This window comes from Perognathus longimembris, chromosome 17, assembly GCF_023159225.1.
Source record: "Perognathus longimembris pacificus isolate PPM17 chromosome 17, ASM2315922v1, whole genome shotgun sequence".
In the NCBI taxonomy this organism is placed as follows: Eukaryota; Metazoa; Chordata; class Mammalia; order Rodentia; family Heteromyidae; genus Perognathus; species Perognathus longimembris.
This window is the reverse complement of record NC_063177.1, coordinates 13,138,698-13,166,052: the sequence shown is the minus strand read 5'-3', so window position 1 is coordinate 13,166,052 and position 27,355 is coordinate 13,138,698. Positions and strand designations below refer to the sequence as shown.

At 39.1% G+C, this 27,355-nt stretch overlaps 1 protein-coding gene across 3 annotated transcripts in view; it reads right to left on the bottom strand.

Moving 5' to 3' along the window:
- Positions 1–2,448: 2,448 nt before the first annotated feature.
- Positions 2,449–27,355, bottom strand: part of Ulk2 (unc-51 like autophagy activating kinase 2) — an 86,205-nt gene continuing 61,298 nt past the window's right edge. For 2 of the 3 annotated variants that reach the window (XM_048367306.1, XM_048367304.1), the window contains 12 exons: positions 23,170–23,315; positions 21,339–21,419; positions 17,462–17,748; positions 16,744–16,931; positions 16,322–16,425; positions 14,892–15,041; positions 13,831–14,039; positions 8,918–9,096; positions 7,586–7,704; positions 7,115–7,272; positions 5,913–6,048; positions 2,449–4,658 (listed from right to left, as the gene is read on the bottom strand). In XM_048367306.1, coding sequence (XP_048223263.1) covers positions 4,600–4,658; positions 5,913–6,048; positions 7,115–7,272; positions 7,586–7,704; positions 8,918–9,096; positions 13,831–14,039; positions 14,892–15,041; positions 16,322–16,425; positions 16,744–16,931; positions 17,462–17,748; positions 21,339–21,419; positions 23,170–23,315 — 1,816 coding nt within the window. In that variant the 3' untranslated portion in view covers positions 2,449–4,599. The remainder of the gene's footprint in view (positions 4,659–5,912; positions 6,049–7,114; positions 7,273–7,585; positions 7,705–8,917; positions 9,097–13,830; positions 14,040–14,891; positions 15,042–16,321; positions 16,426–16,743; positions 16,932–17,461; positions 17,749–21,338; positions 21,420–23,169; positions 23,316–27,355) is intronic. The other variant, XM_048367305.1, reaches the window with a different exon arrangement.

Sequence of the window (27,355 nt, the reverse complement as noted above, 5' to 3'; positions counted from 1 at the left end):
GTCTTACAGGGCCCCTGTTGGTTTTCCTGCCAAAGTATGATTGCTGAGTCCACATTGATCCTTTACTAGAGAGGCTTTGCCTCTCATGAAAATGCTAAGATTTTTGTCTGGGTTGTCAGTTTTCTTATATGCAATACTTTCCTAAGGGTGTTGTTTCTAATATGGTTTCCTGGGTCAGGTGAGGAAAAAGCTGTTTTGATTATCCTCTCAAAGAATATTTTCACAAGGAGGGGCTCATTTTCCTCTGTACCCAGAAGTAAATGATCAAAGGCCACAATGAGGTGGGTACAGATATTTCTACGATGTCCCTAACAACTGTGATAAGACAAGTTCTTTGAGCAGTAGCTGCTCCCTGCCAAGTAATTCTTCTACATTGATTATCTTTTTTTTTTTTAATACCAAAACAAATTCAAGGCTGTGTACAGAAATGAAGAGGAAGCAAAATGGGCATGGGTGGCTCATACCTATATCCTAGCTATTCAGAAGGCTGAACTTTGGAAAATTGTGGTTCAAAACCTGGCCGAGGGGCTGGGAATACGACCTAGTGGTAAAGTGCTCACCTCGTATACATGAAGCCCTGGGTTCAATTCCCCAGCACCGCATATATAGAAAAAAGCTGGAAGTGGCGCTGTGGCTCAAGATGTAGAGTGCTAGCCTTGAGCAAAAAGAAGCCAGGGACAGTGCTCAGGCCCTGAGTCCAAGCCCCAGGACTGGCAACAAAAGCAAAACAAATAAACAAAGAAAACCTGGCCAGACAGAAAAGTCCTCAAGACTCTATCTCCAATTTATCTAGGAAACAAAACAAAACACCCCTCCACCAAAACAACAATAAAACCAACCTAAACAAAACCCCCCAGACTGGACTGGAGGTGTAGTTCACGTGGAAGAGTGCCAGCTGCATTAGAGCTAGCAGCCCTGGGTTCATGCCCCAGTACCAGTACAAACAAGCAAACAGTGAAGCTACCCATCAAAATGTATATTGGGGGCTGGGAATATGGCCTACTGGTAGAGTGCTTGCTTCGTATACATGAAGCCTTGGGTTTTATTCCTCAGCACCACAAATAGAGAAAAAGCTAGAAGTGGTGCTGTGGCTCAAGTGGTAGAGTGCTAGCCTTGAGCAAAAAGAAGCAAGGGACAGTGCTCAGGCCCTAAGTTCAAGCCCCAGGACTGGCAAAAACCAAAAACAAACAAAAAACTATACTCATTTGCTATCACCTCAAGTTTTCAGCATCTTCAGTATTCATAATTACTTTGTTCAACTCAACTTTCACATTATCTTTGGAGATGGAAGCAGCAGGGCTCTAATAATGGCTCTCACAAGCTCCTCTGCCTGACTCTAAGAAAGGCAGAACAGTTCCTTTGTGTAAGCTAGGGAATGTGGGACCATAGGAAATAAGTCATTTATCAGTCTTCATTGAAAGCTCTCTCAAATAAAATGATGAAATAGGTGTCAGCCTTTTTAAACACAACATTCCCAGATCAAGAGAGAAGCTGCTGCACATGGATAATTGAGAGGAAGAGGAAGCTTTTACTCAACAAAGGGTGAGCTAGAGTAAGGGATGTCAGCACCCTACCTTCATGCAGATGGAGGTGTGAGGATTCATGTGTCAGATGCACCAATCTGGGGAGCTCATTCCATGCCCTCATCTCTACTGAATCTAAGTATACTACCTAATTACTACTCAGGCACCCCAAGCCTAACGATAGCCTCTCCCCAACCCCCAAACTCCTGCATCTGATTCTTGTTGGTTTGATTTTTCCTCTCAGTAGAGCTATGGGAAGTAGAGTTTATACCCTGGAGTGCAGTGCAGGAGACAGTTAAAGCATGTCTTTACAGCAATAAGAGCCAACTAGCAAATTCACTGATGATCATTCCTTGTATTTACATTTGTATGGTCAAAAAAATCCAGGTTCAGGCTGGGCACCAGTGGCTCATGCCTGTAATCCTAGCTACTCAGGAGGCTGAGATCTGAGGACTGTGGTTTCAAACCAGCCTGGGCAGAAAAGTCTGTGAGACTCTTATCTCCAATTAACCAATAAGTGGCACTGTGGCTCAAAGTGGTAGAGCGCTGGCCTTGAGCAAAAAGAGCTCAGGGAGGGGCTAGGAACGTGGCCTAGTGGTAGAGTGCTTGCCTAGCATGCATGAAACCCTGGGCTTGATTCCTCAGCACTACATATACAAAAAAAGCCTGAAGTGGTGCTGTGGCTCAAGTGACAGAGTGCTAGCCTTGAGCAAAAAGAAGCCAGGGACAGTGCCCTGAGTTCAAGCTCCCAGGACTGGCAAAAAAAAAAAAAAAAAAAAAAAAAAAGAACTGAGGGACAGTGCATAGGCCCTGAATTCAAGGCCCAGGACTGACAAAAAAAAAAAAAAATTCCAGGTTATGACTTAATATAAGTGTTGACTCATGATATGAAATACATGACATGAAATAAAGAAATACTCACAGAAACATAAAGCACTTGTTTATTATTGCTATAATCAAGGCAAAAATCTTTTAAAACCATTAGCCTTGATATGGAAGTATAACCAGAACCCATGAATTTACAGTTTGTTCTCTGCTGCTGAGACTTCATTGTTGCACACACACCACCTACCACAACACCTTTGTTACACAAGAGGAAGAAGAATGAATCTGGGATTACAAAAGTGGCTTTACCACTTGCCTAGTTTCTGACTTCAGATCAATCATACTCTCTTTGAACCTGTCTCACTTAAAGAAAAACAAAAGTGGGAGAGGAGAGGGCAGAATAAACCCACCTGCTTGGAGGAACAACTAAGATAACAAGAATGAAAACACACTGTAAACTCTAAAATATTACACGAAATACAATATTGTTAATGCAAGGGGGGGAGAAATCATTACTGAACAGTCTAAGTTTGTGAGAGCCTGTTTGACAGTCACTGAGAGCTTTAAATCCTGGGTCAGGGCATAAAGATATTAATGACCAAGTCTTCAGTCTCACTAAGGAAGTATCTGGCATGACAAGCCACTCAATATGGACCCAACTGTAACCTAGAAACACTGTCAGTTTTATTTTACCTTAATATACATTTATACAGGCAATAATAAAAAGGCTATTATACAACGATTCAGTGAGTTTTACCTAGTTTCAAGAATAATGCATGCAGTTACAAATGAGAGGTAGAAACACTGTATTAAAGACCTAAAAATACAAACATCATATAAATAAATGTTCAAATTAACTGCTGAAATTTCATACAGATAAATAAGGTAAAAATTACATTACTTTGTCCAAGTAAAGAAAATCATGTTGTTTGTCAGATTTTATCAGCACACTAAAATCAGAGTGATGCTGAAGAGCTCTGTGCCACTGTCAAGAATGTAGATTATTATATCTGAAAGGATTAAAATAAGATTAAAACTGGTGAATGGTTTATTCAAGTATTCAAGCAGGGAAGTAAAAGAAATCAAACAATATACAAGTAGGAACCATTCCTGGAAGGATGTTAACTGCTTGCATTCTCCATGACTAGCTATTTGGTGAACTGTCAGGATTAACATTAAAAATACATATTAGACTGGAAAGAGCTGCCCATTTTCCTAAGAGGAAACAAACCTCATTTCTCACTAACTTCATGTAGAAGCTTCACATCACTAGTGATCTTTTTATCACCATTTTGTTTTGGCCCTATTAAAATTCTCACGATTATCTCTTGATTCATGATAGTTTTTCTAATACTGCCCAAATAAATCTAGCCTTTAATAAACCTAAGGTCACAGGCATCAATGCACATTCTGCATGCACAACAAAAAATGCAAACAGAAAGCAACTCAAACATTACTGAGGAGATCTATAAGTATAGATAAACAGGTTAAAAAAACACAAAGGTTCACATGAACACAAGTCATGACCATTTAAAAGTTCAATAGAGATTTATATGTGAATTCTGGAAAAAAGGTTTATGTATATAATCAAGTAAAATATTTTAAACAAGTCCATTGTGCCTCTGTTAGTTTTAAGTTGCAAAATCCAATACACGGTTGTTTTAATAAATTAGTGCAATATGAAAGATTCTGTAAGATTAATATGTCCATATTAGATTAAATTGAAGATTTCAAAATTTCTTCCAAGAACCACCTTTTGCTGCTTCTTAAACTATTTCTTCTCGAGCTTTTTAAGATGCATACTCAAATTCAGACAAATTTACTCTAAATATCAAATTGCCTGAATGAGGTATTGACTCTAGCTTGTGTACACCTCAGCAAACACAAAGAATTTCATACATTGCTCCGTGAACTGAGTGAAGTGCCATTTAATCTGTTTTATGTTTAATTATCCATAAGAATAACTGTACTGATGATTCTAGTTCTAAGGTATATTTATTTACCAATTTCAACTGGGAGCCAAGTGGAATATTCTTGCTTCTGCTTCTATAAAGGAAAAAGGGAAAGGGGAGTGACTTTTCTGATAAGGCAGATTTTTCTACGAACATGTAGTATTTGGATTGTTTTTTCTTTCTAAATCACTGCTTGTTCTTTGGTAGTCACCAGTTGGAAACTACAGTTTCCTTGGGATGGGAAGCTGTAATTCCAGTCACCTCATACTCCCATAGCGGTCTATAAACAAGCTGGCTGCTCACACAGTTGCAGTGCTACAGCACAGTGCCGACAGTCTTCTTTCAATACTAGATTTATCTAGAAAAAAATTAAAAATTAAATTCATAAGCAAAACCAAGCCATTTCTACTTCCTGTTATTTATTCTTTTTATTTTTTTTGAAATACTAACAGTTGAACTCTGGACTTCTTCGCTCACTGAGGAGGCATTCTCTTATTCAAGTCACCCTTCTAGCCCCAAAAGCTATTTGTATTTTCAAAACCAAGGACAGAAGAACTAACGGGAAAAACATCTTAACTATCATCATCATTTCTATCTTTCCCCCACAGTTAACAGAAATGAATATATTTTCTTCTATATAGCGATAGTTTGGAAACAATTTCTCGTTGTGTTGCAAAATGCTGCAGTTCAGATAAACGCATTACATAGAGAACATTTAGATTTTAACAACTAGTTTGCTCCTAAGTACAAATAAATTTAGGACTGTCATCCCTTTGTCACTATTCAAAGTGTGGTATGAACATATGCACTCCAAGGTGTCTACCACACCACCTAAAACACTCAGATTAGTGGGTTTATAATGGTAAGTAGCAGTATCATCCTGGTATCTACTACTTTGATACCTTCTACCAAATCTAAAGAAAATAGGATCATTATAGGATTCTTCAGTCACTTAAAACAGTTGAATTTAGTAGCAAAACTGTCTTCCTACGTATTTAGCTAACCAAGTAATGTACTTTATAAATTTAAAGACTATAACAAAAGTCATCTGTGCTTTTACATGCATTATCTCTAACCCTCAGAATTCCGTGAAGTGGGCATTATTATTTCCATCTTATGGGAAAAGGTACTGAGTTAGGTGATATACATGCTCAAGTTTAGAAAGCCAACACTCAACTCATGCAGTATCATTCTAAACTCTCAGGTCTTTCCACTATACATCTACAGAGGAAAATTAATCAGTAACACATTGGTCCTTCCTTATCCTCAAAGGATATGTCCCAATACTCCTAGTTGAAGCCACAGATATTACCAAAATCTACCAAACACTGAAATATAAGATTAGTAGATCAGATAACTGAGACTGATATTAAATAACGTATGGATGGTTAATATATACAGCATGAATATGTTGGACAAATGGATGAGTCATGACAGGTGGCATTGAAAACACCACTCAAGATTCCATCATGCTACTCAGAAAAGGCAAAATTTAAAACTATGGGTTGTTTATTTCTGTAGTTTTCCACTTAACATTTTGACCTTGTTTGACCTTGAATAACTAAAACTATGGAAAGTGTAACTGTGTAGATTATTGTGTAAATCAGCTTACATTTATGTACATTTTCAATATCTGCAGGGTCCTGTAGAATCTTAGTTAGGCCTTCCAAAAGAAGGGCTGCTTTATGATAGCGATAAACAATATCTTCAGTCTGCTGAAACATTTCATCCAGGGCTGCAGACTGAACCTGGAACCAGTCAACAAGAACAAGAAGATTCTTAAGCTCTCCAAGAAAATGTGAATGTATTTTGGCAAAGCAACTTTAAATAGTGGCTACCTAAAGTGAACACATTTGAATGAATTAATACTCTAGTAAACTAAACACCAAGGAAGAATCTACTAAAGGGGCTATTACTACAAAAAAGGCAAGAGTCATATTGTTATATGATTCCTTATTAAAGGACACTTTTCCTGGCACAAAATTCTTCTGATCCTTTAATCAGTATAGAGTAATACATTCTATATTATTCCTACGAATAGTTTGTAGCAACATAATCTATATTATTCAGTTTATATTCCAAAGTTATTTTTATATGACTATTGACTATTTTAATGGCTTTCAAAATAATGCCAACAGTGTAAGAACAGTACAAGTAGACAAATAGGAGAGATCTATTATGTTAATATGGTCAAAAAAGATTAGTCAATACATTTCCCCACTTAGTCACTTCATTAGTAGTTTCTATATCTGTATATATTTCATAAAATTTCCTACTGCAATTTTTTTGCAGTAGGAAAAAAACCCAAATAATTTTTATATTAAAGCAAAAAATTGGATGAGTAGTTTTCATTTGGTGCCTAAACTTCAATAAAGGTAACAAATAGAACCTGAGCACATAACTATTGTGGATTGGCTAACAATATATTTTCTAACAGTTTTATCAAGTTAAAATTTTTTTCAATAGCAGAAACTGTGGAAATAGATCCAGCTACAACTTTTAGAAACAGTCTATAAAAAATGAGATTATGTCTAATGCTAGTACACTTTAACAGGAGTGATATAATAGTATTTTTTCAATAGATTTATAAATTCCAATAAGTTCATTAAATAAATTATATTACATTAAGTACCACTTAAATAATGGTTAAGCTGAATTATCTCTTTAGTGGGAGGTAACCATGATACTTAAGGCTTGAGTTTAGGACATAAGTCTCTTTTTTCCAAGGACGATAATGTTAAGTAGGCGTTCAGTTCCAAAGACATTCTTATCAGTAATGTAGTACTAATCAATACTGAACCATAAAAAGGTTACCATTTCCACAGCACAATTATAGATGAGTTTCTCTGCAGTTACACTGTTGATTTCATCAATAAATCTCTGTTTATCAGAGAAGAAGCGATTTAGCTTTTCTGTAAGTTTCTTGCACATGGTGATGCAGAATTTGTATCGCTCATTCAGATTTTTGACAACTGAAAAAGAATGGAGATGGAAATTAGTTTTAATTTCCCTCCAGAAATAACAAGAATATATACACATTTCCTCCTGAAAGAAGAGGAATGATATTTCATGATCACTTCAGGGAAGGACATGAATTGGGGTTCGAGGATTTTTCAGTATGAAAACAGAATAAAGTACTTCTGACTTCTCTTTAAGTGGTGGTGAAACCCCAAGCCCTAGCACCTTTTATTTTTTCTTGTTAAGCATACTGGGTATTTCTTTTGGTGAGATGGGAAGGGACACCTCCAGGCACCCTGGAGCTACATACTGCCATCTGCTCTGTACCTTGTTTTACAGCTGTGGATGGGCTCAGTTTCCCCGACTTGATCTGGGCTTTGGCAAGATGCAGGGAAGCTGCAAGCAGCTGTGCTGCTTTCATGTATAACACCAGCTGCTCTACTCGCCTGCATGGGAAGACAGGAGGAGAACATTATTTGTTAGCCAACCACTGGAATATCTTTTCTAAAAGGATAGCTTCCTTATTCATTTTGTTATTTTTCAGATAGCTTTTGCATTTCTTTTCCATCCAAGACCCAGCGGTACTGGGGCTTGAAATCAGGGTTCTGGGTGTTGTCCTTTAGCTTAAAGCTATCACTTGAGCCATGGTTCTACTTCCAGGTTTTTCCTGGTTAACTGAAGATGAGTGTCATGGGCTTTCCCACCCAAGTTATCTTTGAACTGGAATCCTCAGATCTCTGCCTCCTCGGTCGCTAGAATTACATTTGTGAGCCACTAGTATTTTGCTATGTGTGTATTTTTGTTTTGCACAATTTAGTATTTAATGACAGTTTGGTCTGAGGTCAGCTTCAATTCACTATCTACCTACTTGTTTCCCATACAGCTTGGATTGGAGTATAGTTGAGATGGGGGTCTCGTTAATATTTTGCAAGATACAGGTTAGCCCTGTATCTTGTTTCTCTTGATTTCCTCCCAAATAGCTTGTTTTACAGGAAAATGTATCACCATGTTCAATCTCTTGATTCTTTTTTTTTTTTCTGTGCCATTCCTGGGGCTTGAACTCAGGGATTGGGCACTGTCCCTGAGATTTTTTTTCTCAAGGCTAGTACTCTACCACTTGAGCCATAGTGCCACTTCGGGCTTTTTCTGAGTAGTTTATTGGAGATAAAGAGTGTCTTGACCAAGCTGGCTTTGAACCATGATCCTCTCAGCTTTCACTCTCCTGAGTAGTTAGGATTCCAAGAGTGGCCCACCAGCCCCAGGCTCCTTGATTCTTTTTCTCTTCTTTTATGGAGACAATGTTTCACTATGAAGTCTAGGTTGAACTTAAACTTAGTTCCTCCTTAATTTCTTTATTGCAAAACTAACTCCTGAAGGAAGAAGGCTTGGTATGGAGAAACTGAAATATGAATAAAAAATAAACATTCATTTCCATTCCACTTCCTTATCATAAAGTATCTTCAATGTTATAAATCACAAGAAAAAGGTAATGCTAAGGTTATATAACTCTTGGCTCACACAGCAACCTTATACAGTGAAATACAGATTCCCTTGCAGATTTTACTAATGAGATACAATTTACAGATGAGATTATGTCTTAGACATAGATTACAGGAAGCATAAAGAAATCTGGAAATATGTGGCAGGAGAAGTACCTACCCCCAGTCTTTGCTTAGCTGGCTGATCTGGTCTACGACCACACTTTCCTGAATCTGGTATAAGGACACAGCAGATGTGCATAACTCAGGGTTCCCTCCCCGCACAGCTGTCAGGTCTAGCACACACTCGGTGAACATCAGCATCACATTCAGATGGCGTAAGGTGTCTGTGTGTTCTCGCTGCAGAAAAAATAATCTATCTTAGAACACTTCAGATCTAGAATTTCTGTGTATATTTTCTATATAGTGTTTTCCCACACTTATGAATGACAGAATGATCAGAGGAGATTCACTTTAAATTTAAGAGAGCTGTTTACAAAAACATAAGTGAAATAAAACAGGAGTGTGCTTCTGTGTATGTATGAGTACCTACACAAGTAACTCCAAAGAAAGAAGTTCTGTGCTTTTACCAGAAAAAAAACCAAAACAAAAACCAATATGGAAAGATTATATCAATATACCTGAGACAAAAACATGACAAACAGACATGGAGACCACAAGGACATTCTTTACAATAAGACATACATTTTTCTCTTTTGAGATGGAGGGTCTCATAATGGAGTCATCAATGGCCTCAAACCTGTGATCCTCCAGCTATTGCCTCCCCAAGTAATTGAGATTGCAGGTGTGTGCTACCACTTCTGAATCTTAAATCACACTTAATAGTTCAACTAATTCTACAAACTTATCATTTCAAATTTTTTTTAGTTTTTGATGGCTTCTAGTTAACAGTAATTCCTAATAACAAAATTTCATTTCTTGTTGTTCGTTTTGTTGTTGTTGTTTTGTTTTGTTTTTATGCCAGTCCTGGGGCTTGAACTCAGGGCCTGAGCACTGTCCTGGCTTCTTTTTGCTCAAGGCTAGCGCTCTGACACTTGAGCCACAGCACCACTTCTGGCTGTTTTCTATATATGTGGTGCTGAGGAATCGAACCCAGGGCTTCATGCATGCGAGGCGAGCACTCTACCACTAGGCCACATTCCCAGCCCCAAAGTTCTCATTTCTTGTAATTCAGTGACTTACTAAGTTAAGCATAGGAATCAAAACATCATTTTAAAATGTATATTCTAAAATTAATTCTCTTTTGAGATTTGTCTTTCATTATAAGGGATTTTGAAATCCAAACTAGGGCAAAAGGAGTTCTTTTCTTTAATGGTTAGAAAAGGAAAACCAGCTGGGTGCTGGTGGCTCATGCCTGTTGTCCTAGCTACTCAGGAGGCTGAAATCTGAGGATCACAGTTTGAAGCCAGCTCGGGCAGGAAAGTCTTTGACACTTATCTTCAATTCACCACCAGAAAAATGGAAATGGAGCTGTGGCTCAAAGCTGTAAAGCAAAAAGGTCCTGAGCAAAAAAGGTCAGTAATGCCTAGGCCCTGACAAAAACAGAGTAGAATCATTTTTCTAGAGATGGAACACATGCCTGAACATAATTTGTCTCATTTGATAGGGACTAAAGAACAGGATTACTGTTCAAATTTTATATTGGATTAGATATATTAGAAAAATTACTGACATTTATGCAGAATCACATCTAAAAATTAACATGTAATATTTTATAACTATGTAAAATATTAATTTTTATTTCTACAAAATCGAGTTTGTTCTTCATCTGGCCTAGAAAATTATCATTTTAACTTAAACCTCAGGCTTTTAGGGGACTAAATATTTTGTACTGAGTGTTTTGAGTTAGGAGTGAGAACTGAGTGGCCTCAGCTCTGTGATCCTAAAATGAACTCCTCTGCTTCTGGACTGAGCAAACTTCAGACTATATGCTTCTGTATCCTATAGAATTGGATCCAGTCTGCTTACAGCTGTATTTATGTATCAATGACTAATCTGGCTTGATCTATTACTAGTTTTTTTGAGACAAGGTCTTAGAGCATTGTATTTTAAACTTAGGTTTAAAATTACAGCACTGTTTCTTAAACCTAGTGCATTCTTTTACCTTGTGGAAAAAACTTCAAGGTAAAAACTTATTTTATTTTATTTTGTATTTTTGCCAGTCCTGGGGCTTGAACTCAGGGCCTGGGCACTGTCCCTGAGCTTCTTTTGCTCAAGGCTAGCATTCTACCACTTGAACCACAGAGCCACTTTAGGCATTTTCTGCTTATGTGGTACTGAAGACTCGAACCCAGGGCTTCATGCATGCAGGGCAAGCACTCTATCACTAAGCCATATCCCCAGAAAAAATTAATTTTTTAAAAAGCAAAATCATGATTTAAAAATCCCACAGATAAGATAGGTGTGGTGGCTTATGTTGGTAATCCCAACTATTCAGAGAAAGAGACCTGGAAGATCATAGTTCATGGGAGTCTAAACAAAATGTTAGCCAGATCTCATCTCAAAAACAAAATGAGGGCTGGGATGTAGCTCAGTGGCAAAGCACTTGCGTAGCAAGTGCAATGTCCTGAGTTCGATCACCAGTACCAAAAAAGAAAAAAAAATGAGAATGGTGATTCATTCTTATAATCAGCCACTCAGAAGGCAAAAGGAGGAGTATCACAGTCCAACTTGTGCAAAAATTTACCAAGATTCTATCTGAAAAACAAAATAAAGGCAAAGGGTGGGGATGTGACAAGTGGTAGAGAGTTTGCTGAGCAAATGTGAGGGCTATGTCAAATCCTAAGAAAAAAAACCTACAATTAGCTGGGTTGTGGTAACATACATCTGTAATTCTAGTATTTGGAAAGTGGAGATAGAAGGATCAAGAATTTGAGTCCAGCCAGAGTTACAGAGTGAGAACTTATTTAAAAACAACAATAGTGGGGCTGGGAATATGGCCTAGTGGCAAGAGTGCTTGCCTTGTATACATGAAGCCCTAGGTTCAATTCCTCAGCACCACATATATAGAAAAGCCAGAAGTGGCACTATGGCTCAAGTGGCAGAGTGCTAGCCCTGAGCAAAAAGAAGCCAGGGACAGTGCTCGGGCTGAGTCCAAGGCCCAGGACTGGCCAAAAACAACAACAACAGCAACAGAGTCCAGGCAAAAGGGCTGTGCTTGTCATTCCAGCTAATGGGAGACAGAAACAGAAGGGTTGTGATTCAGGGCCAGCCTGGGGAAAAATGTTAATGAAACCCAAACTCAAACAATAAGCTAAGTATGGTAGCTCACAACTATAATTCCAGCTACAAGAGAGGCACAGCGGGCTGGGGATATGGCCTAGTGGCAAGAGTGCCTGCCTCATATACATGAGGCCCTGGGTTCGATTCCCCAGTACCACATATACAGAAAATGGCCAGAAGTGGCACTGTGGCTCAAGTGGCAGAGTGCTAGCCTTGAGCAAAAAGAAGCCAGGGACAGTGCACAGGCCCAGAGTCCAAGCCCCAGGACTGGCCAAAAAAAAAAGAGAGAGAGGCACAGGCAGGGCCAAGGCTGGTTCAAGAAAACCCAGGAGATCATATCTGAAATATAACTAAACTAAAAGATCTGGAAGGTCTAGGCATGGTGGTTCACATCTGTCATTCTAGCTACTTGGGAGGTAGAGACTGGGAGAATCATGGTTTGAGGTCAGCCTGGGCAAAGTTAGCAAGATCCCATTTCAACCAATAAGCTGAATGTGGTGGTGTGTACTTTTCATTCCAGCTATGCAAGAGGTATAAATAGTAAGTTCATAGTCTAGCGTAGCACAGGCAAAAACATAAAGACCTTATCTGAAAAGTAATTTCTAAAATAAAAAGGGCTACAGGTATGGTTCAAGTGGTAGACTACCTGACTAGCAACACAAGATTCTGAGAAAAAAACCCAGAACTGCACGTATAACCTCCCTTTCCAAACTCTACACAGCAGGGTTTGAGTGATGCACATCTGTTGTCCTAATATTGGGAAGCTAAGACAAGAGGATCAGGAGTTTGAGACAAGACTGGGACATATATTCTCTAAAACAACGAAATTAGACTACAAATAGTAAATAAACTTTAAATAAAAAATTAAGAACACATAACCTATATGTGTCATTTCTTTTTTTTTTGTTTGTTTTTGTTTTTGTTGCCAGTCCTGAGGCATGGACTCAGGGCCTGAGCACTGTCCCTGGCTTCTTTTTGCTCAAGGCTAGCACTCTACCTCTTGAGCCACAGCGCCACTTCCGGCTTTTTTCTATATATGTGGTGCTGAGGAATCGAACCCAGGGCTTCATGTATAGGAGGCGAGCACTTTTTTTTACCACAAGGCCATATTCCCAGCCATGTCATTTCTTTTTTTTTTGTAATTTATTTATTAATTAAAGAAAAAAATTTTTTGACATGGTATTGTGCAAAAAGGGTACAGTTACATAGTAGGGCGTGTGTACATTACTTGTGATATCTTACATCCTGATATGTCATTTCTTTTGAGACAAGGATTTCTATGGACAGAATGTCATAGTCAACATTAGTGTGCAAATATGCCAGCAATGTTTTGTCTTAAAATTTTATTTGGTAGTACTGGGGACTGAATGCCAATCCTTTTACTTGCCAGGCAGGCATTCTCCACTTGAGCCATACTTCCATCCCCTTTTTGCCTTGGTTATTTTCAAGGCCGAAATCTTGCTTTCTGCTGGGGCACCATGGCTTAGGTTGCGGTCCTCCTACTTGTGCTTCGCAATGTCACTGAGGATACACACCACTTGTGCCCAGCCACTGTGCTTCATTGTAGCTGGGGTAACAGGAACATGCTACTGTGTCCAGCAACTGGTTGAGATGAAGTCTTGCAAACTTGTATGCCCAAGCTGGCCTCAAACTATAATCCACAGTCTCTACCTCCCCAACTAGCTAAGATTTACAGGTGTGAGTGACTACACCTAGGTTCCAGCAATGCTTTTCAAACAGAAAAGAGAAGAACATAACCTCAGAATTATTTGATGTATTTTGCTCTTTGTCATTGCTAAAACATTCCCATCATATCATTACATTAACATTCCACTGTAGTTTCTTTGCTACCTCCATCAATGTCTCCTCTGGTAGTTCAGGAGCTTCAAAGGTGATGAGCCCCTCCAGGCTGGGGGGTGAAGCACCATAAGGCACATATCTCAGGCTGGGAGCAGCCTCTGCTCCTGGTGGAGAAGAGCCCAAGCCTGGCCCAGGTGGGGAACCCATACACACTCGGCCACTCGCAGAGCACAGGGAGCCTCCTGAGCTGCTGGATCCAACTACAAGGAACACAGGACACACGGCACAATGTCCAGAGTTAGGTCAGAAGGGCATTCACACCCACTCTTTGTATTTATTGAATAAACCTCCTGAACTAATAAAAGTTCAAAGAAAAATCCTCAAGCCTTTAACCTATTTGAACATATGAACATAGGGACCCGAGAAAAAATAGCTTAGGGACAGCTCAGGCCCTGAGTTCAAGCCTTAGCACCAGCGCCAAAAGAAAAAACAGATTTTTTTTTGGTGGGTTGTAGGGCTTGAACTCTGGGCCTAGGTGCTGTCCCTAAGTGTTTCGGCTCAAGGCTAGTGTTCTACCACTTTGAGTCATAGCACCACTTCCAGTTTTCTGGTGGTTAATTGGAGGTAAGAGCCTCATGGACTTTCCTGACTGGGCTGGCTTTCAAACGTTCCTCAGATCTCAGCGTCCTGAGTAGCTAGGATTACAGGAGTGAGCCACTGGTACCCAGCAAAAACAGATTAAAATTTTTTAAAAATAAGGCTTTAGATGTACTTCCTATTATCTATTTCTATACTTTGCTTATTAATTTACTAATATCTTGATTGGTATTATTTAGAATAAAAGGATTAAAGGACACAAGAAATAATACATATGGTGATGACATCTACTGATTTCAAGTTCAGTTTGAACACTTCCTTTATTTTTGAGAAAAAATCTATTAGTCTGATTAACCAAGCATAAACATAAAATAAAACTTGTTTCTAAAAAGCAAAACAAAAAGAACATCTCATTTTCAAAAAAAATTTACTGGATATACTAAAATAAACCTTCAACATTTAACTGAGATGTTTAATAGTACCATGAGTGTCAGAACTTAACAATCGTTCCTCACCTGAGGTGGTTCTTGCTCGCAGGACCATATGGGTACAGGTTGGGGCTGTGGCACTGTGTGGAGGAGAACCCACAGTGAAGAGGACAGCCCTGGAACTTGCTGCTGTTCCTGCTGGCAGTGTCAGCACAACACCACAGGATCCTGCAGGAGCTACAAGAAAGAGTTTGCCAAATGTTGTATTATTGTACAATGTTATTATTTGTGAGATTACAGGGACATTTTGACTTCCATATTAGTTTTTAATCAGAAAATTCAATATAATGTTAAAGTATTTCAGAGCTGGATTGGCAATTAACACCTGAAATACACTTAAAATTTTATCTAACTAACAAGGAAGCTGATATTTGAGAATTTTGATTCCAAACCAACCCAGGCAGAGAAATACAAAGTACTCTTATCTCCAACTAATCAGCAAAAACCTGGAAGTAGGGCTGGGGGTATAGCCTAGTGGCAAGAGTGCCTGCCTCGGATACCCGAGGCCCTAGGTTCGATTCCCCAGCACCACATATTCAGAAAACGGCCAGAAGCGGCGCTATGGCTCAAGTGGCAGAGTGCTAGCCTTGAGCGGGAAGAAGCCAGGGACAGTGCTTAGGCCCTGAGTCCAAGGCCCAGGACTGGCCAAAAAAAAAAAAAAAAAAAAAAAAAAAAAACCTGGAAGTAGAGATGTGGCTCAAGTGGTGGAGCACCAGCTATAAAAGCTAAGTACAAAAGGCTCTGACTTCAAGTCCCAGTACCAAAAAAAGAATTACACTGAACTTCTCCTTAGAAACTATGCAGCAAGCCAACAATACAGTGAACTATTAACTACTACAGCATTTTATTTAGATTAGAAACCATTTCAATCAGATATTTTGTTGTCCCAGATATTTTCTCCCCTGGGTGTTCAGGAGAGTCAATTACAAAATGACAGTGAAAGCAAGAATAAGAACAAAGAGATAACACCAAAATTTGAGTGTATATAATAATCACCGGGCGTTTCTGACAATCTAGCCTCTGAAAATGTGATTAAACAAGCCCAAGTTAGGGTCTAAGCTTCCACTCTGTTTAAAAACAGAGTTAAACTAATCTGGATACAAGTGGTCTATAAATGTAACAATTCCTGGAACAACTAAAAAAGGTTCAGGTTGCTATTTTTAAAATGCTGTAGAGTACATGTGTGTTTAGGCTAAGATTGGGCAGTGTGATTCTACTGATAAACAATTTTGGTTGGAAAATTCTTCCAACTCATACATAGGCTTCTGATCTTCAAGATCCTAAGCAAGCCTCTGATTTAACAAGTACTGAGAAGATGAGACAACAGAGATAACCTCCAGAACTGTTAAGAAAATACACTTGTATTGTTTTGGCCATTAAGCTTTATTAAAATGTGGTAAGAAACTATACATATGCTAACAAATTACCTGTTCCCAAAGAAACTATACTTTTCTTACCTATATCCATTGGTCGTTCTGTGTTTAAACTATCTGTGTTGCCCAGGTGTCCACCTAAAGGTGCTTTCACTTGCTGATCCGATAACTTTCCAGTACTAACAGACCTAAAAAGAGCAGTGATGTTAATAATGGCAAAGCAGAGACAGGTTAATGAGAAGTCAAAGAGCTAACAAACAGATGGTAACAATCCTATAACCCAAATAAAAGACAGAAATAGAATAGCCAAGAAGTTAGGAAGAACTCTGTATCTACACAATTTTAGGAAGCATCTGGGGTTTTTAGACAGTCTAAATGAACAGTGCATATTGTTAGTCTTACGGCATAAACTAGCAACTTATATAGTCTGGTAGCTTTTATAACAGAAATTTTTAATTTGCTGTTATAGTTTCCATTTTAAGGTTAGGGAGCAATCAGTCTTTTACCTGCCAAACATTGCCTTGCTCTGCTGCTCAGATCGATGCCTCTCACTTCCTTGTACCAACAGGCAATGGGAACATTCACGTGGGTCATTCCCATCTTTAGACTGCCCTTCAACAGGCCCATGACGAGTAACCAAGGCTAATAGGTTGGAAGATGCTTGCGTTTTAGGGATTTTGAAAGGAGCTGTGGTCTAAAGAAATATAAGCTAGTTAATATGATGCAAGAAGGTTCAGAATTGTCAAGATTTATAGTTCACTGATTAACGAGTATACATTTTAGAATTAGAAGTGGCTTTAAATACTGGCTCTTCTATTGACAGCTTTTTTGATATTGGGCAGTTCATTTATACTTTCTAAGCCTCAGTAAGCTTTTCTTGGAGATTACGATCATTGAAATAAAACATTCAACAAAATAAAGTATTGACATGGTATAAGGCATACAGTAAGTGCTCTTTAAAATAACTTCCTTCTTTCATAAGTGATGGAGGTCTTGTACATTTGAAAAAAATTATGGCTATTTGCTTATCATGAATCCTTTCCCAAACCCATCCAAGTTTTTAAAATATTCCTTTAGAAAAGGAGAAAAAGGGAAAATGAGATGTAGGGAGTGAGTCTACTTAAGGTATATTGCATGCATATGTGGACATGTCAGAATGTAACTCCCTTGTACAGCCACCTGATGCCAATAAAAATATAAAAAGGAAAAGAAAAAGAAGCACACCTTAGTAGGAGAGCCAATAATTGTTGGTAAAGGAGTTTTAAAGAACCAATCAGAACTCCGTGGAGAGGATCCCATGTGCTTGGTGGGAGAGGTTCCAAGGCTGCCTGGCCGACTGGGTTGAGGTGAGTAGCTGTACCCAGCCCCAGCATGGGATGGGCACACAGGGTCAGAATGCTGCTTTCTGAGCTTCTGCTTGTTCTGATAGATATCAGTGAGGGTAGGGGCGCTTTGCAGTCTAGCACCCAATAAGAGAGACTGTGGTGACTGAGTCTGTGGCACTGGAGAACCTGGAGAAAATGAATGCAGTACAAACCCACAGTGAAGAAGTGCAGGGTAAAAACAGAAAACAAGGCAATATTTATTTTATATTTTAATTTATTGTTTTGCCAGTCCTGGGGCTTGGACTCAGAGCCTGGGCACTGTCCCCGAGTTTCTTTTGCTCAGGCTAGTACTCTACCACTTGACCTACAGCACTATTTCTGGCTTTTTCTGTTTATATGGTGCTGAGGAATCGAACCTAGGGCTTCATGCATACTAGGCAAGCACTCTACCACTAAGCCATATTCCCAGACCAAGGCAATTTTTAAAACACAGGAATTCTAACAAATATCTTATTTTATTTATTTATTCATTTATTTAGTCAGTCAGTCAGTGAGTTATGGGGCTTAAACTCAAGGCTAGTGCTCTATCACTCTGAGCCACAGCTCCACTTCTGGTTTTCTGGTGGTTAATTGGAGCTAAGAGTCTCATGGACTTTCCTGCCTGGGCTGGCTTCAAACTGTGATCCTCAGGTCTCAGTCTCCTGTGCTGCTATGATTACAGGCAGGAGCCACAAGTGCTCAGTGGAATATCTTATTTTTCATGAGATATTCTAACAGTTGTTATCTTGGCAAGAGATAATTTTCTGGCATCCTTAAAAACAATAAGTACACTGTTATTCTCAGGAAATAAAATGTAATGATGATAGATACATTAGCTGGTTTTATCAACAGCTAATAAGTCAGATTAATTCAAGGCCTAAGAAATCTATATAAATAATAGTTAAAGTTAATGAAGGTAACAATGTACTATACTAAATAGGATGATTTCTATTCTTTATAGGAATATATACTTGAGTATATGACTATAATTGTTCTCCTCTATATAATGCTTCAAATTATCCTACTTAAACTTGTTGGAAACAAAACCCAAACTATAAAACTGTAGGAAAAAAGATCATAAAGATCATAGATCTTTCCTAGGTTTCAGTTTTGTCTAAAAAATAAAAGGTATAAGGAGAATTTATGGGCTTAGGGTATGGCTTGAGTGGTGTAGTGCATTTGCATAGTATGTGCATGGCCCTAGGTTCAATCTCTAATATCACAAAAGATACAGAAGATCACAAAAGATCTTTTTTTTGTATTCTGTCAGTTTCACTGATGACATATTTAAAACCTCAAGTATTTTTACACTCTACAAGAACACACAGGTCTATGGATTTTCTTGACTTTAAAGAGATACCACATCAAGACCCTCAAATGTTGGATATCCCTTTCTTCACATGAACCAAGTTGTTACCCAATGAAAGTCCACTGTCATTGAGCTCTAATAACATACTCTGAAGTTTCTTGTAAGCTAAACTATTACCAATAATAGTAAGGTTATACAATTATTTGTAGTGACCTAACCGCTGTCTTTCTAAAACTCTGAAGCTTGGAATGTTGGAATATGCTAATAATCAAGAGAGCTCAGGAGGCTGAGGAAGGAAGATTCTAAGTTCTACTCCAGAAACAAATAAATCACAAGGTTTAGAAGATTGGCTCAAATGGTAGAACATTTGCCTAGTAAGTGCAATATCTTGTGTTCAAACCCCAGAGCCACTAAAAATTCAGATAGATAAAGTAAAATTAGTGGCAAATGGTATAATCAAAGAAGTTATTTAAGCTTCAATTTTTTTTCCTCTGGTCCTAGGGCTTGAACTTAGAGCCTGCTCTCTGTCCCTTAGCCTCTCTGTGCTCAAGGCTAGTGCTCTACCATTTGAGCCATAGCACCACTTCCCACTTTTTCTGAGTAGTTTATTGGAGATTAGTCTCACAGCCTTTCTGCCAGGCTGGCTTTGAATTGTCATCATCAGATCTTGGCCTCCTGAGTTGCTTGGTTACTGTACATGCGTGAGCCACCACCAGTACCTGGCTTAAGCTTCACTTTTAAGAAAACACAAAACAGAAAAAACCTAATTTAGAAATTTGCAATTTTCAAAGTAACATGAAATTCCTTAAACCAGCTCCTCACATGCCCATGCAATGAAATTTGAAATAGTGTAATTTACAACTGGGTACTGATGATTCATGTCTGTAATCTTAGCTACTCAGGAGGCTGAGAGCTGAGCATCGTGGTTCAAAACCAACTTGGACAGTAAAGTGTCTGAGACTCTAATCTCCAATAAACTATCAAAAAATTCCCAAGTGGCTGGGCACCAGTGGCTTATGCCTGTAAATTCTGGCTACGCTGGAGGCTGAGATATGAGGATCGCAGTTCCAAGTAAGCCTGGGCAAGAAAGTCCTGAGACTCTTATCTCCATTAAACTACTCAGAAAAGGTTGGAAGTGGTGCTGGGCTCAAGTGGTAGAGTGCTAGCCTTGAGCAAAGAGGCTATGGGGCAGCGCCCCGGCCCTGAGTTCAAGCCCTTAGGACCACCACCACCAACAAAAAAGTGTAATTTACATGTATTTTTTCAGGCATACATTATTATATAATGAGGCAATAAATTTATCCTTTATTGTAAATTACAATAAAATCTATTTCTTTTTCTTTCTTGTTGTGCTGGTCCTGGGGCTTGAATTCAGGGTCTGGGCCTTATCCCTGAGCTTTTTTGCTCAAGGCTAGCACTCTACCACTTGAGCCACAGCTCTACTTCTGGTTCTTTGCTGGCTAACTGAAAATAAGAGTCTCAAGGAATTTCGTGCTTGGGCTGGCTTTGATTTGAAATTCTCAGATCTCAGCCTCCTGAGTAGCTAGGATTACAGAGGTGAGCCATCAGTGCTCAACACAGCAATTCCTTCCTTCCTTTTTCTTCTCTCTTCTCTCTCTCTCTCCCTTCTTCCTCCCCCTCCCCTTTCTGTCAGTCCTGGGGATTGAATTCAGAGCCCTGGGCACTGTCCCTGAGCTGCTTTTGCACAAGGTTAGCACGCTACCACTTTAGCCACAGTGCTACTTCCAGCTTTTCTCTGTGTATGTGGTACTGAGGAATCGAACCCAGGGCTTCATGCATGATAGACAAGCATTCTATGGCTAAGCCACCTTCCCAACCCTAGCAATTTCTTTTTTGTCTAGTGCTGACCAGTGGCTCTTGCCAACAGATATGTTAATCGAAGTAATTAATTTCATTCTCTAAATTAATTTTCTTAATTAATTCTCTATGGCAATGACTAAAGCTTATCTAAATTATTTAACTCCTAAGACCAGCTCATGGAAGTCTTATTAAAAGGATACTAGCTAACTGATATGATAAAACATATTAGGAGCTAGGTATTGGTGGTTCATACCTATAATCCTAGCTACTCAAGAGGCTGAGAGTTGAGGATAATGGTTCAAAGCCAGACTGGACAGGAAAAGTCAATGGGACTCATATCTCCCAATTAATCATCAAAAAGCTAGAAGTAGAGGTATGGCTCAAGTGGTAGAGTACTAGCCTTGAGGGAAAATGCTAAGGGACAAGGTTCAGGTCCTTGTACTAGAATAAACAAACAAACAAATAAAATTAAACACATTAGATCAAAATACTCTAAAGCAGGAGAGGAAATATTTTACATTAATTCTGTTATTTTGATATGACTGGAAAAACATAAATCAATTTTAACAAAATTCAAATGATTAATATAGCAATTGAGTTTTCCTACCTGAGGAGTTTCTACTCCTAGATTCATGGCCCTGAGGATGCCCACAGCAACATTGACTATACTGTTCTGGAATGGTACCAACTATGAAGTGAGGTTGTAGAAAAATAAGAAATTACTACAAATCAAGTATGAAAACAAGCAATACATGCACAAATTGCTGACTGTATAATAAATAGTTTACAAAATTTTAATTGGTAAAGGTTTAGATTAACTAATATTTATTGAGAAACCAATGTGTTAGACCCAGGGCACAATGAAATTAAACAATGCTACATAATCAGATTTAAAATAACATTAGGGAAGAAGGCCATGTAAACAAATAAATGCAAATAATAAGTATGCATATAAGATTGAAGAAATTAAAAGTAACTTACTGGCTGGGCACCTATGATTCACATTTGTAATCCTAGCTATTCAGAAGGCTGAGTTCTGAAGATTGAGGTTTGAAGCCAGGCTGAGCAAGAAAGTCCTTGAAACTCTATCTCCTATTACCCACAAAAAAGCCAGAACTGGTGCTGTGGCTCAAGTGTTATAGTACTAGCCTTGAGCAAAAAAGCTTAGGGACAGTACCCAAGCCCTGAATTCAAGCCTCAGTATAGGCACACACACACACACACACACACACACACACACACACACACACGCACGTGCGCGCACACACACACACACAAGCTTAAGTACAAGAATTTGTACAAAGTGCTTGGGGCTGTGAAGCTACAGGGCACAGCTGAATGACAGCTAAGTTGTGTTGTCTGTGTATTCAATTGCTCTCAGGGTCACTCCAAGACAATGACTAATTCAGCCATGTTGAAGTTAAGTACAAGAATTCCTTTGACAAGCTAGTACTTGGATAGTCTGGATAAAACTTTCTGAAAACTACTACAGTCTGAGACTATTCTTACACAAATTCTTCTCTTTATGCATCTCTTTCCCAGGTGTCAGACCTGTACCTTGGTCTGTGAGCCCTTCTCTTAACATTCTCCATTCCCCTTTTGTTTTTACAAATACTTTCTCAAATCAGTCTCTTGCATGATAATAAAGTCTTCACAACCATCTCCTTGAGAAATCAAACGGACACAAGGAGAAGATTTCAAAGAATTTACATAGACAAGAGACAAGTCTACAACAAGAAGGGGCATTGTCAAAGTGGCAAAGTAGCAATCTTTTCCTTAACTGCAAGGTTTGGATCTTTCCTTTAGAGTAAGGAAAGGGTAATATTTTGTTTGACAATTTCTCAGCTGAAAACAGCTGAGACCATTTCAACAGGTAATGAGGAAATATCAATTTCGTAAATATATTATCACATCCTGTGATACCACTTCAGTGCCATTTTTCATAGATGTGGCTTTAGCTTCCTTCATATGTACTCTGAGTTTCAGCATTTTGTTTCTTTTGTTTTAAGTTCTCCTTGTTACCATAAAATACTTTGTAGGTGAAGTGGGAAGATGTGTAACAAAGCTATTGCTGTATTTCCATAGGAAGGCTTCAAGTAGATGGGACTCAACAGTTACTATATTTTAATCCTTATACACACAAGTGATAGTAGAGTTTAGGCACTTTAGCCTAATACTTCTGACTTATGTTTAGAACCCAGACTTAGAGAAGACACTTTTGACACATATGATCTATTTACACTATTATATTCCCAAGTTTATATGGAGATTTTCAAGGGGGATTTGGGAGTGAAACAAGAGTCGGTGGGATAGGACATAGCCTACAATGGGTTCACATGATTGCCATCATAAACCAATCTTTCTATACAGAGTGTGTCATGTCAAATTGGTTGCAGTGAAAAAAAAGGTTGTAAGTAACTGCTTTAAACTCTCCTTACCCAAAGGGGAAGGTGAATAAGGTCTAGAAGACCCAATAGAGAGTCTTCGCCCAACTGTCTGTACTGTGTCTGCAGGTGCTGGGGAGCAGGACCCCAGGCGGAGGAAACCCATGGGGCTGGTGTTAGACCTTCGTACCACTGCAGATCTGAAAAGAAAAAGAAAATTAACTATCTTTCTAATAGGATCTAGATCTATCATGTCTGTCTTATTTATTTTCCTGAAACTTCTTATGCCATTAAAAGGTTTTTTGGTTTTTTTTTTAATGTAACACCAGCAGGGTGCTGCTGACTTGAGCCTGTAATCCTACCTACTCAGGAGCCTGAGATTTGAGGAAATGTCTGTGAAACTCTTACCTCTATTTAACCACCAAGAAGCTGGAAATGGAGCTGTGACTCAATTGTTAGAATACTATCCTTGAACAACAACAAAAAAAAGCCCAGAGATAGCACCTAGGTCCTGAGTTCAAGCCCCAGGTTTAGAACAAAATAAAAACTTTAAAATGGTAGTGATATGTTTGTCTCTTCTATCTACCTACTATTTAACATTTCCTTAATCCTGCTTAAAAAGGTTACCACTAGGTTTACTTTCTACTGTATCCTTCCAGAGTCCTGTAACGCATATATGAACAATCTGAATACATATTATTTTCACTATCTTTTAATATGAAAAGTGATATATGCCAGTTATTTTCAATCTTTTATGTCTTATATCTCCTTTCTTCTCTTAAAAATTACTCAAGAGCTGGATGCCAGTGGCTCATTCATACCCATACTCCCAGCTACTCAGGAGGCTGTGATCTGAGGATCAAAGTTGAAAGCCAGAGGGCAGAATAGTCCTTAAGACTCTTCAATGATGACCAAAAAGTCAGAAGTAGAGGTGTGGCTCAAGTGGTAGAGCCCTAGCCTTGAACAAAAGAGATCAGGGACAGTGTCTAGGTCCTGAGTTCAAGGCCAAGAGCAGCACACACACACACACACACACACACATACAAAAATTACTGAAGAAAAATCACAGAAGGAAAAATAGTCTTATGCTGTCTCATATGTGGAATCTAAACCTAAAAGATACACATATATACACACATCTATATACACATACATGCATATATATGAAAATATACGCATATATGTAAACAAATATGTACACATAGAAAGGAAACATACTGTAATTGTGGGGCTGTTTTAGGAGGAGAAGAACAAGGAAAGACTAATGAAGGATGGAAAATACTGAAGTACATTACACTTACGTATTAACAGGTCATAAGGAAACTTACTAAAACAATTGAATAAAAATAAAATTATTTTACGTGTAAAACTGTAACCCCTCTGTACATCACTTTGACAATAAATCAATTTAAAAAAACAACAAAAAATAAAATTACTGGGGCTGGGAAGGTGGTAGAGTGCTTGCCTAGCATGCACGAAGCCCTGGGTTCAATTCCTCAGTACCATATAAGCAGAAAATGCTGGAAGTGGTGCTGTGGTTCGAGTGGTAGAGTGCTAGCCTTGAGAAAAGAAGCTCAGGGACAGTGCCCAGGCACTGAGTTCAAGCCCCAGGACTAGAAAAAAAATATATGTATACACATACATACTGAAGCTGGTTGCCAGTGGCTCATACCTGTAACCCTAGCTACTCAGGGGGTTGAGATCTGAGGATTGTGATTCAAAGCCAGCCTAGGCAGCAAAGTCTGTAAGTCTCTGATCTCCAAGTAAATGCCAAAAAAAAAAAAAAAAAAAGGAAAAAAAGAAAAAAGATGACTGAAGTGGAGCTGAGGCTCAAGTGTACAACACTAGCATTAAGCAAAAAAGTTCAAGGACAGTGCCAAGAGTGAGTTTAAGCCCAGGACTAGCACACACAAAAAATTACTTAAGACCTTAGAGTTCTTGTTTATAAGCCTCACATTTATTGGTGTTTACTATATCTGAAGTTAAACAGAAATTTAAAAAATGTTAATTCATTAAAAATACATTACATTTAACATAAAATTATGAAATACATATATATTTATAAAACAAAATAATCGAGGTTATAGGTAGTTGGGAGGCTGAGATCAGGAGGATCACATTTCAAGGCCAGCTTGGGTACACGTTTGAGAATCTTTAACCAATAGCCTGGCACCATGGGATATGACTGTCATTTATCTGAGTTATATTTTAGATCTAGTTTCTACATATGAGAGAACACAGGTACCATTTTGTTGGGGATTCACACTGCCCTTCCCCCAGCCCTGGAGCAGTGTGGGAGGGAACCCCTCCCACCTTCCGGCCTCAACTGGAAGAGAAGCAAGCGGTCCCCGCTGGTTCGGCCACGTGTCTAATGGCAGAGGCCTGGCCCTTGGGGGATTGTGGTCCCCGCCCACAGAGGAAGTTTCATGACATCACCTGATGGGCAGCCCAGTTCAGCCAACTGGCTAGTCACCGCAAGTCCCTCCCCTTCTACCTTTGTCACTGTAATAAATTCTTCTGCCTGCCCCCTGGGCCGGCAAGACCAGTTCAAACCCCTCAGACTGTCTCCCTGGAGCCTTCCTTTCTGTGCCCACCTCTGACACGTGAGAGGGGACGGTGGGGGGGAGGTTTTCGGCAACTCTCTTCTCGGCTAAACACGATCCACAAGAGCACGCTTTGCCTTCTGCGGGAGGAAGACAAAGCCGAGTGCTCTTTCATAGTTTGGGATTCAGGCATTTCCCCCCCGGGAGATAAGCGGAAAAGGGGTCCCAGAGACCCCAACACCATTTGTCACTCCAACCTTGGATTATCTCACTTAGCAACATTTGTTCTAGGTCCATCTATTTCCCTGCAAGTGACATAATCTTATTCATTCTAATAGATGAATAAAATCCCACTGCTTTATTACACATTTTATTAATCCACTCCTATGTTGTAGGGCATCTGGGCTGTTTCTATAACTTGGCTATTATGAAGAGTACAGCAGTGAACATGGATGTTCAAGTGTCTTTACTACATCCTTACTTGTAATGATACGGTTGGGTCATAAGTTTAGTTTTATGTTTAGTTTTTTGAAGAACCTCCAAACCTCCTTCCAGAGTGGTTGTACTAGTTTACATTTCTACCAATAGAGCAATAGGGTTTTTTCCCCACATTCCCGCCAGCATTTGTGGTTGTTTGAATTCTTGATGGTGGCCCGTCTTAACTGGGGCAAAATGAAACCTCAAAATTGTTTTGATTGGCATTTCCTTTATGGCCAGAGATGTGTCTATTTACCATTCTTGTTTCTTCTGAGAAGTCTCTTTTAAGTTCCTTTGCCCATGTATTGATTGGTTTATTAGACGGGGTGGTGGCCGTGTTAGTTTTTAGAGCTCCTTTTACATTTTGGATATATTGCTGGTGAAAGTTTTCTTCTTGTCTGTCGGTAGTCTTTCTAGTTTAGTAACTATAACCTTTGTTGTGCAGGAACTTTTTATTTTGAAGTAATTCCATTTGTCAAGTCTCTCTTCTATTTGGGTGCCCCTGGTACTCTTAAAATTTTCCTACCTATGGGTTGTGAATATGGCTTAATGGTAGAGTGCTTGCCTAGCATGCATGAAGCCCTGGGTCCAATTCCTCAGTACCACATAAGCAGAAAAAGCTGGAGTGGTGCTGTGCCTCAAGTGGCAGAGTGTGATCCCTGAACAAAAGAAGTTCAGAGATAGTGCTCAGGTCCTGAGTTCAAGCCCCAGGACTGGCAAAAAAGAATGGTTGCTAGACAATCATATTGTAATTTGTCCATCATTCTTTTTTTTTTTGGCAAGTCCTGGGACTTGGACTCAGGGCCTGAGCACTGTCCCTGGCTTCTTTTTGCTCAAGGCTAGCACTCTGCCACTTGAGCCACAGCACCACTTCTGGCCATTTTCTGTATACATGGTGCTGGGGAATTGAACCCAGGGCCTCATGTATAGGAGGCAAGCACTCTTGCCACTAGGCCATATCCCCAGCCCTTGTCCATCATTCTTTACAATAAGAAAGGTACACATGGGCTGGGAATATGGCCTAGTGGCAAGAGTGCTTGCCTCATATACATGAAGCCCTGGGACAGTGCTCAGGCCCTGAGTCCAAGGCCCAGGACTGGCAAAACAAAACAAAACAAAAAGGTACACATACATATATACAGACCAGACAGACATACATACATATAAAGGCTAGTTAAGCTTTCAACTTAAACAATTCTACAATGCTTTTCCCAAGACGA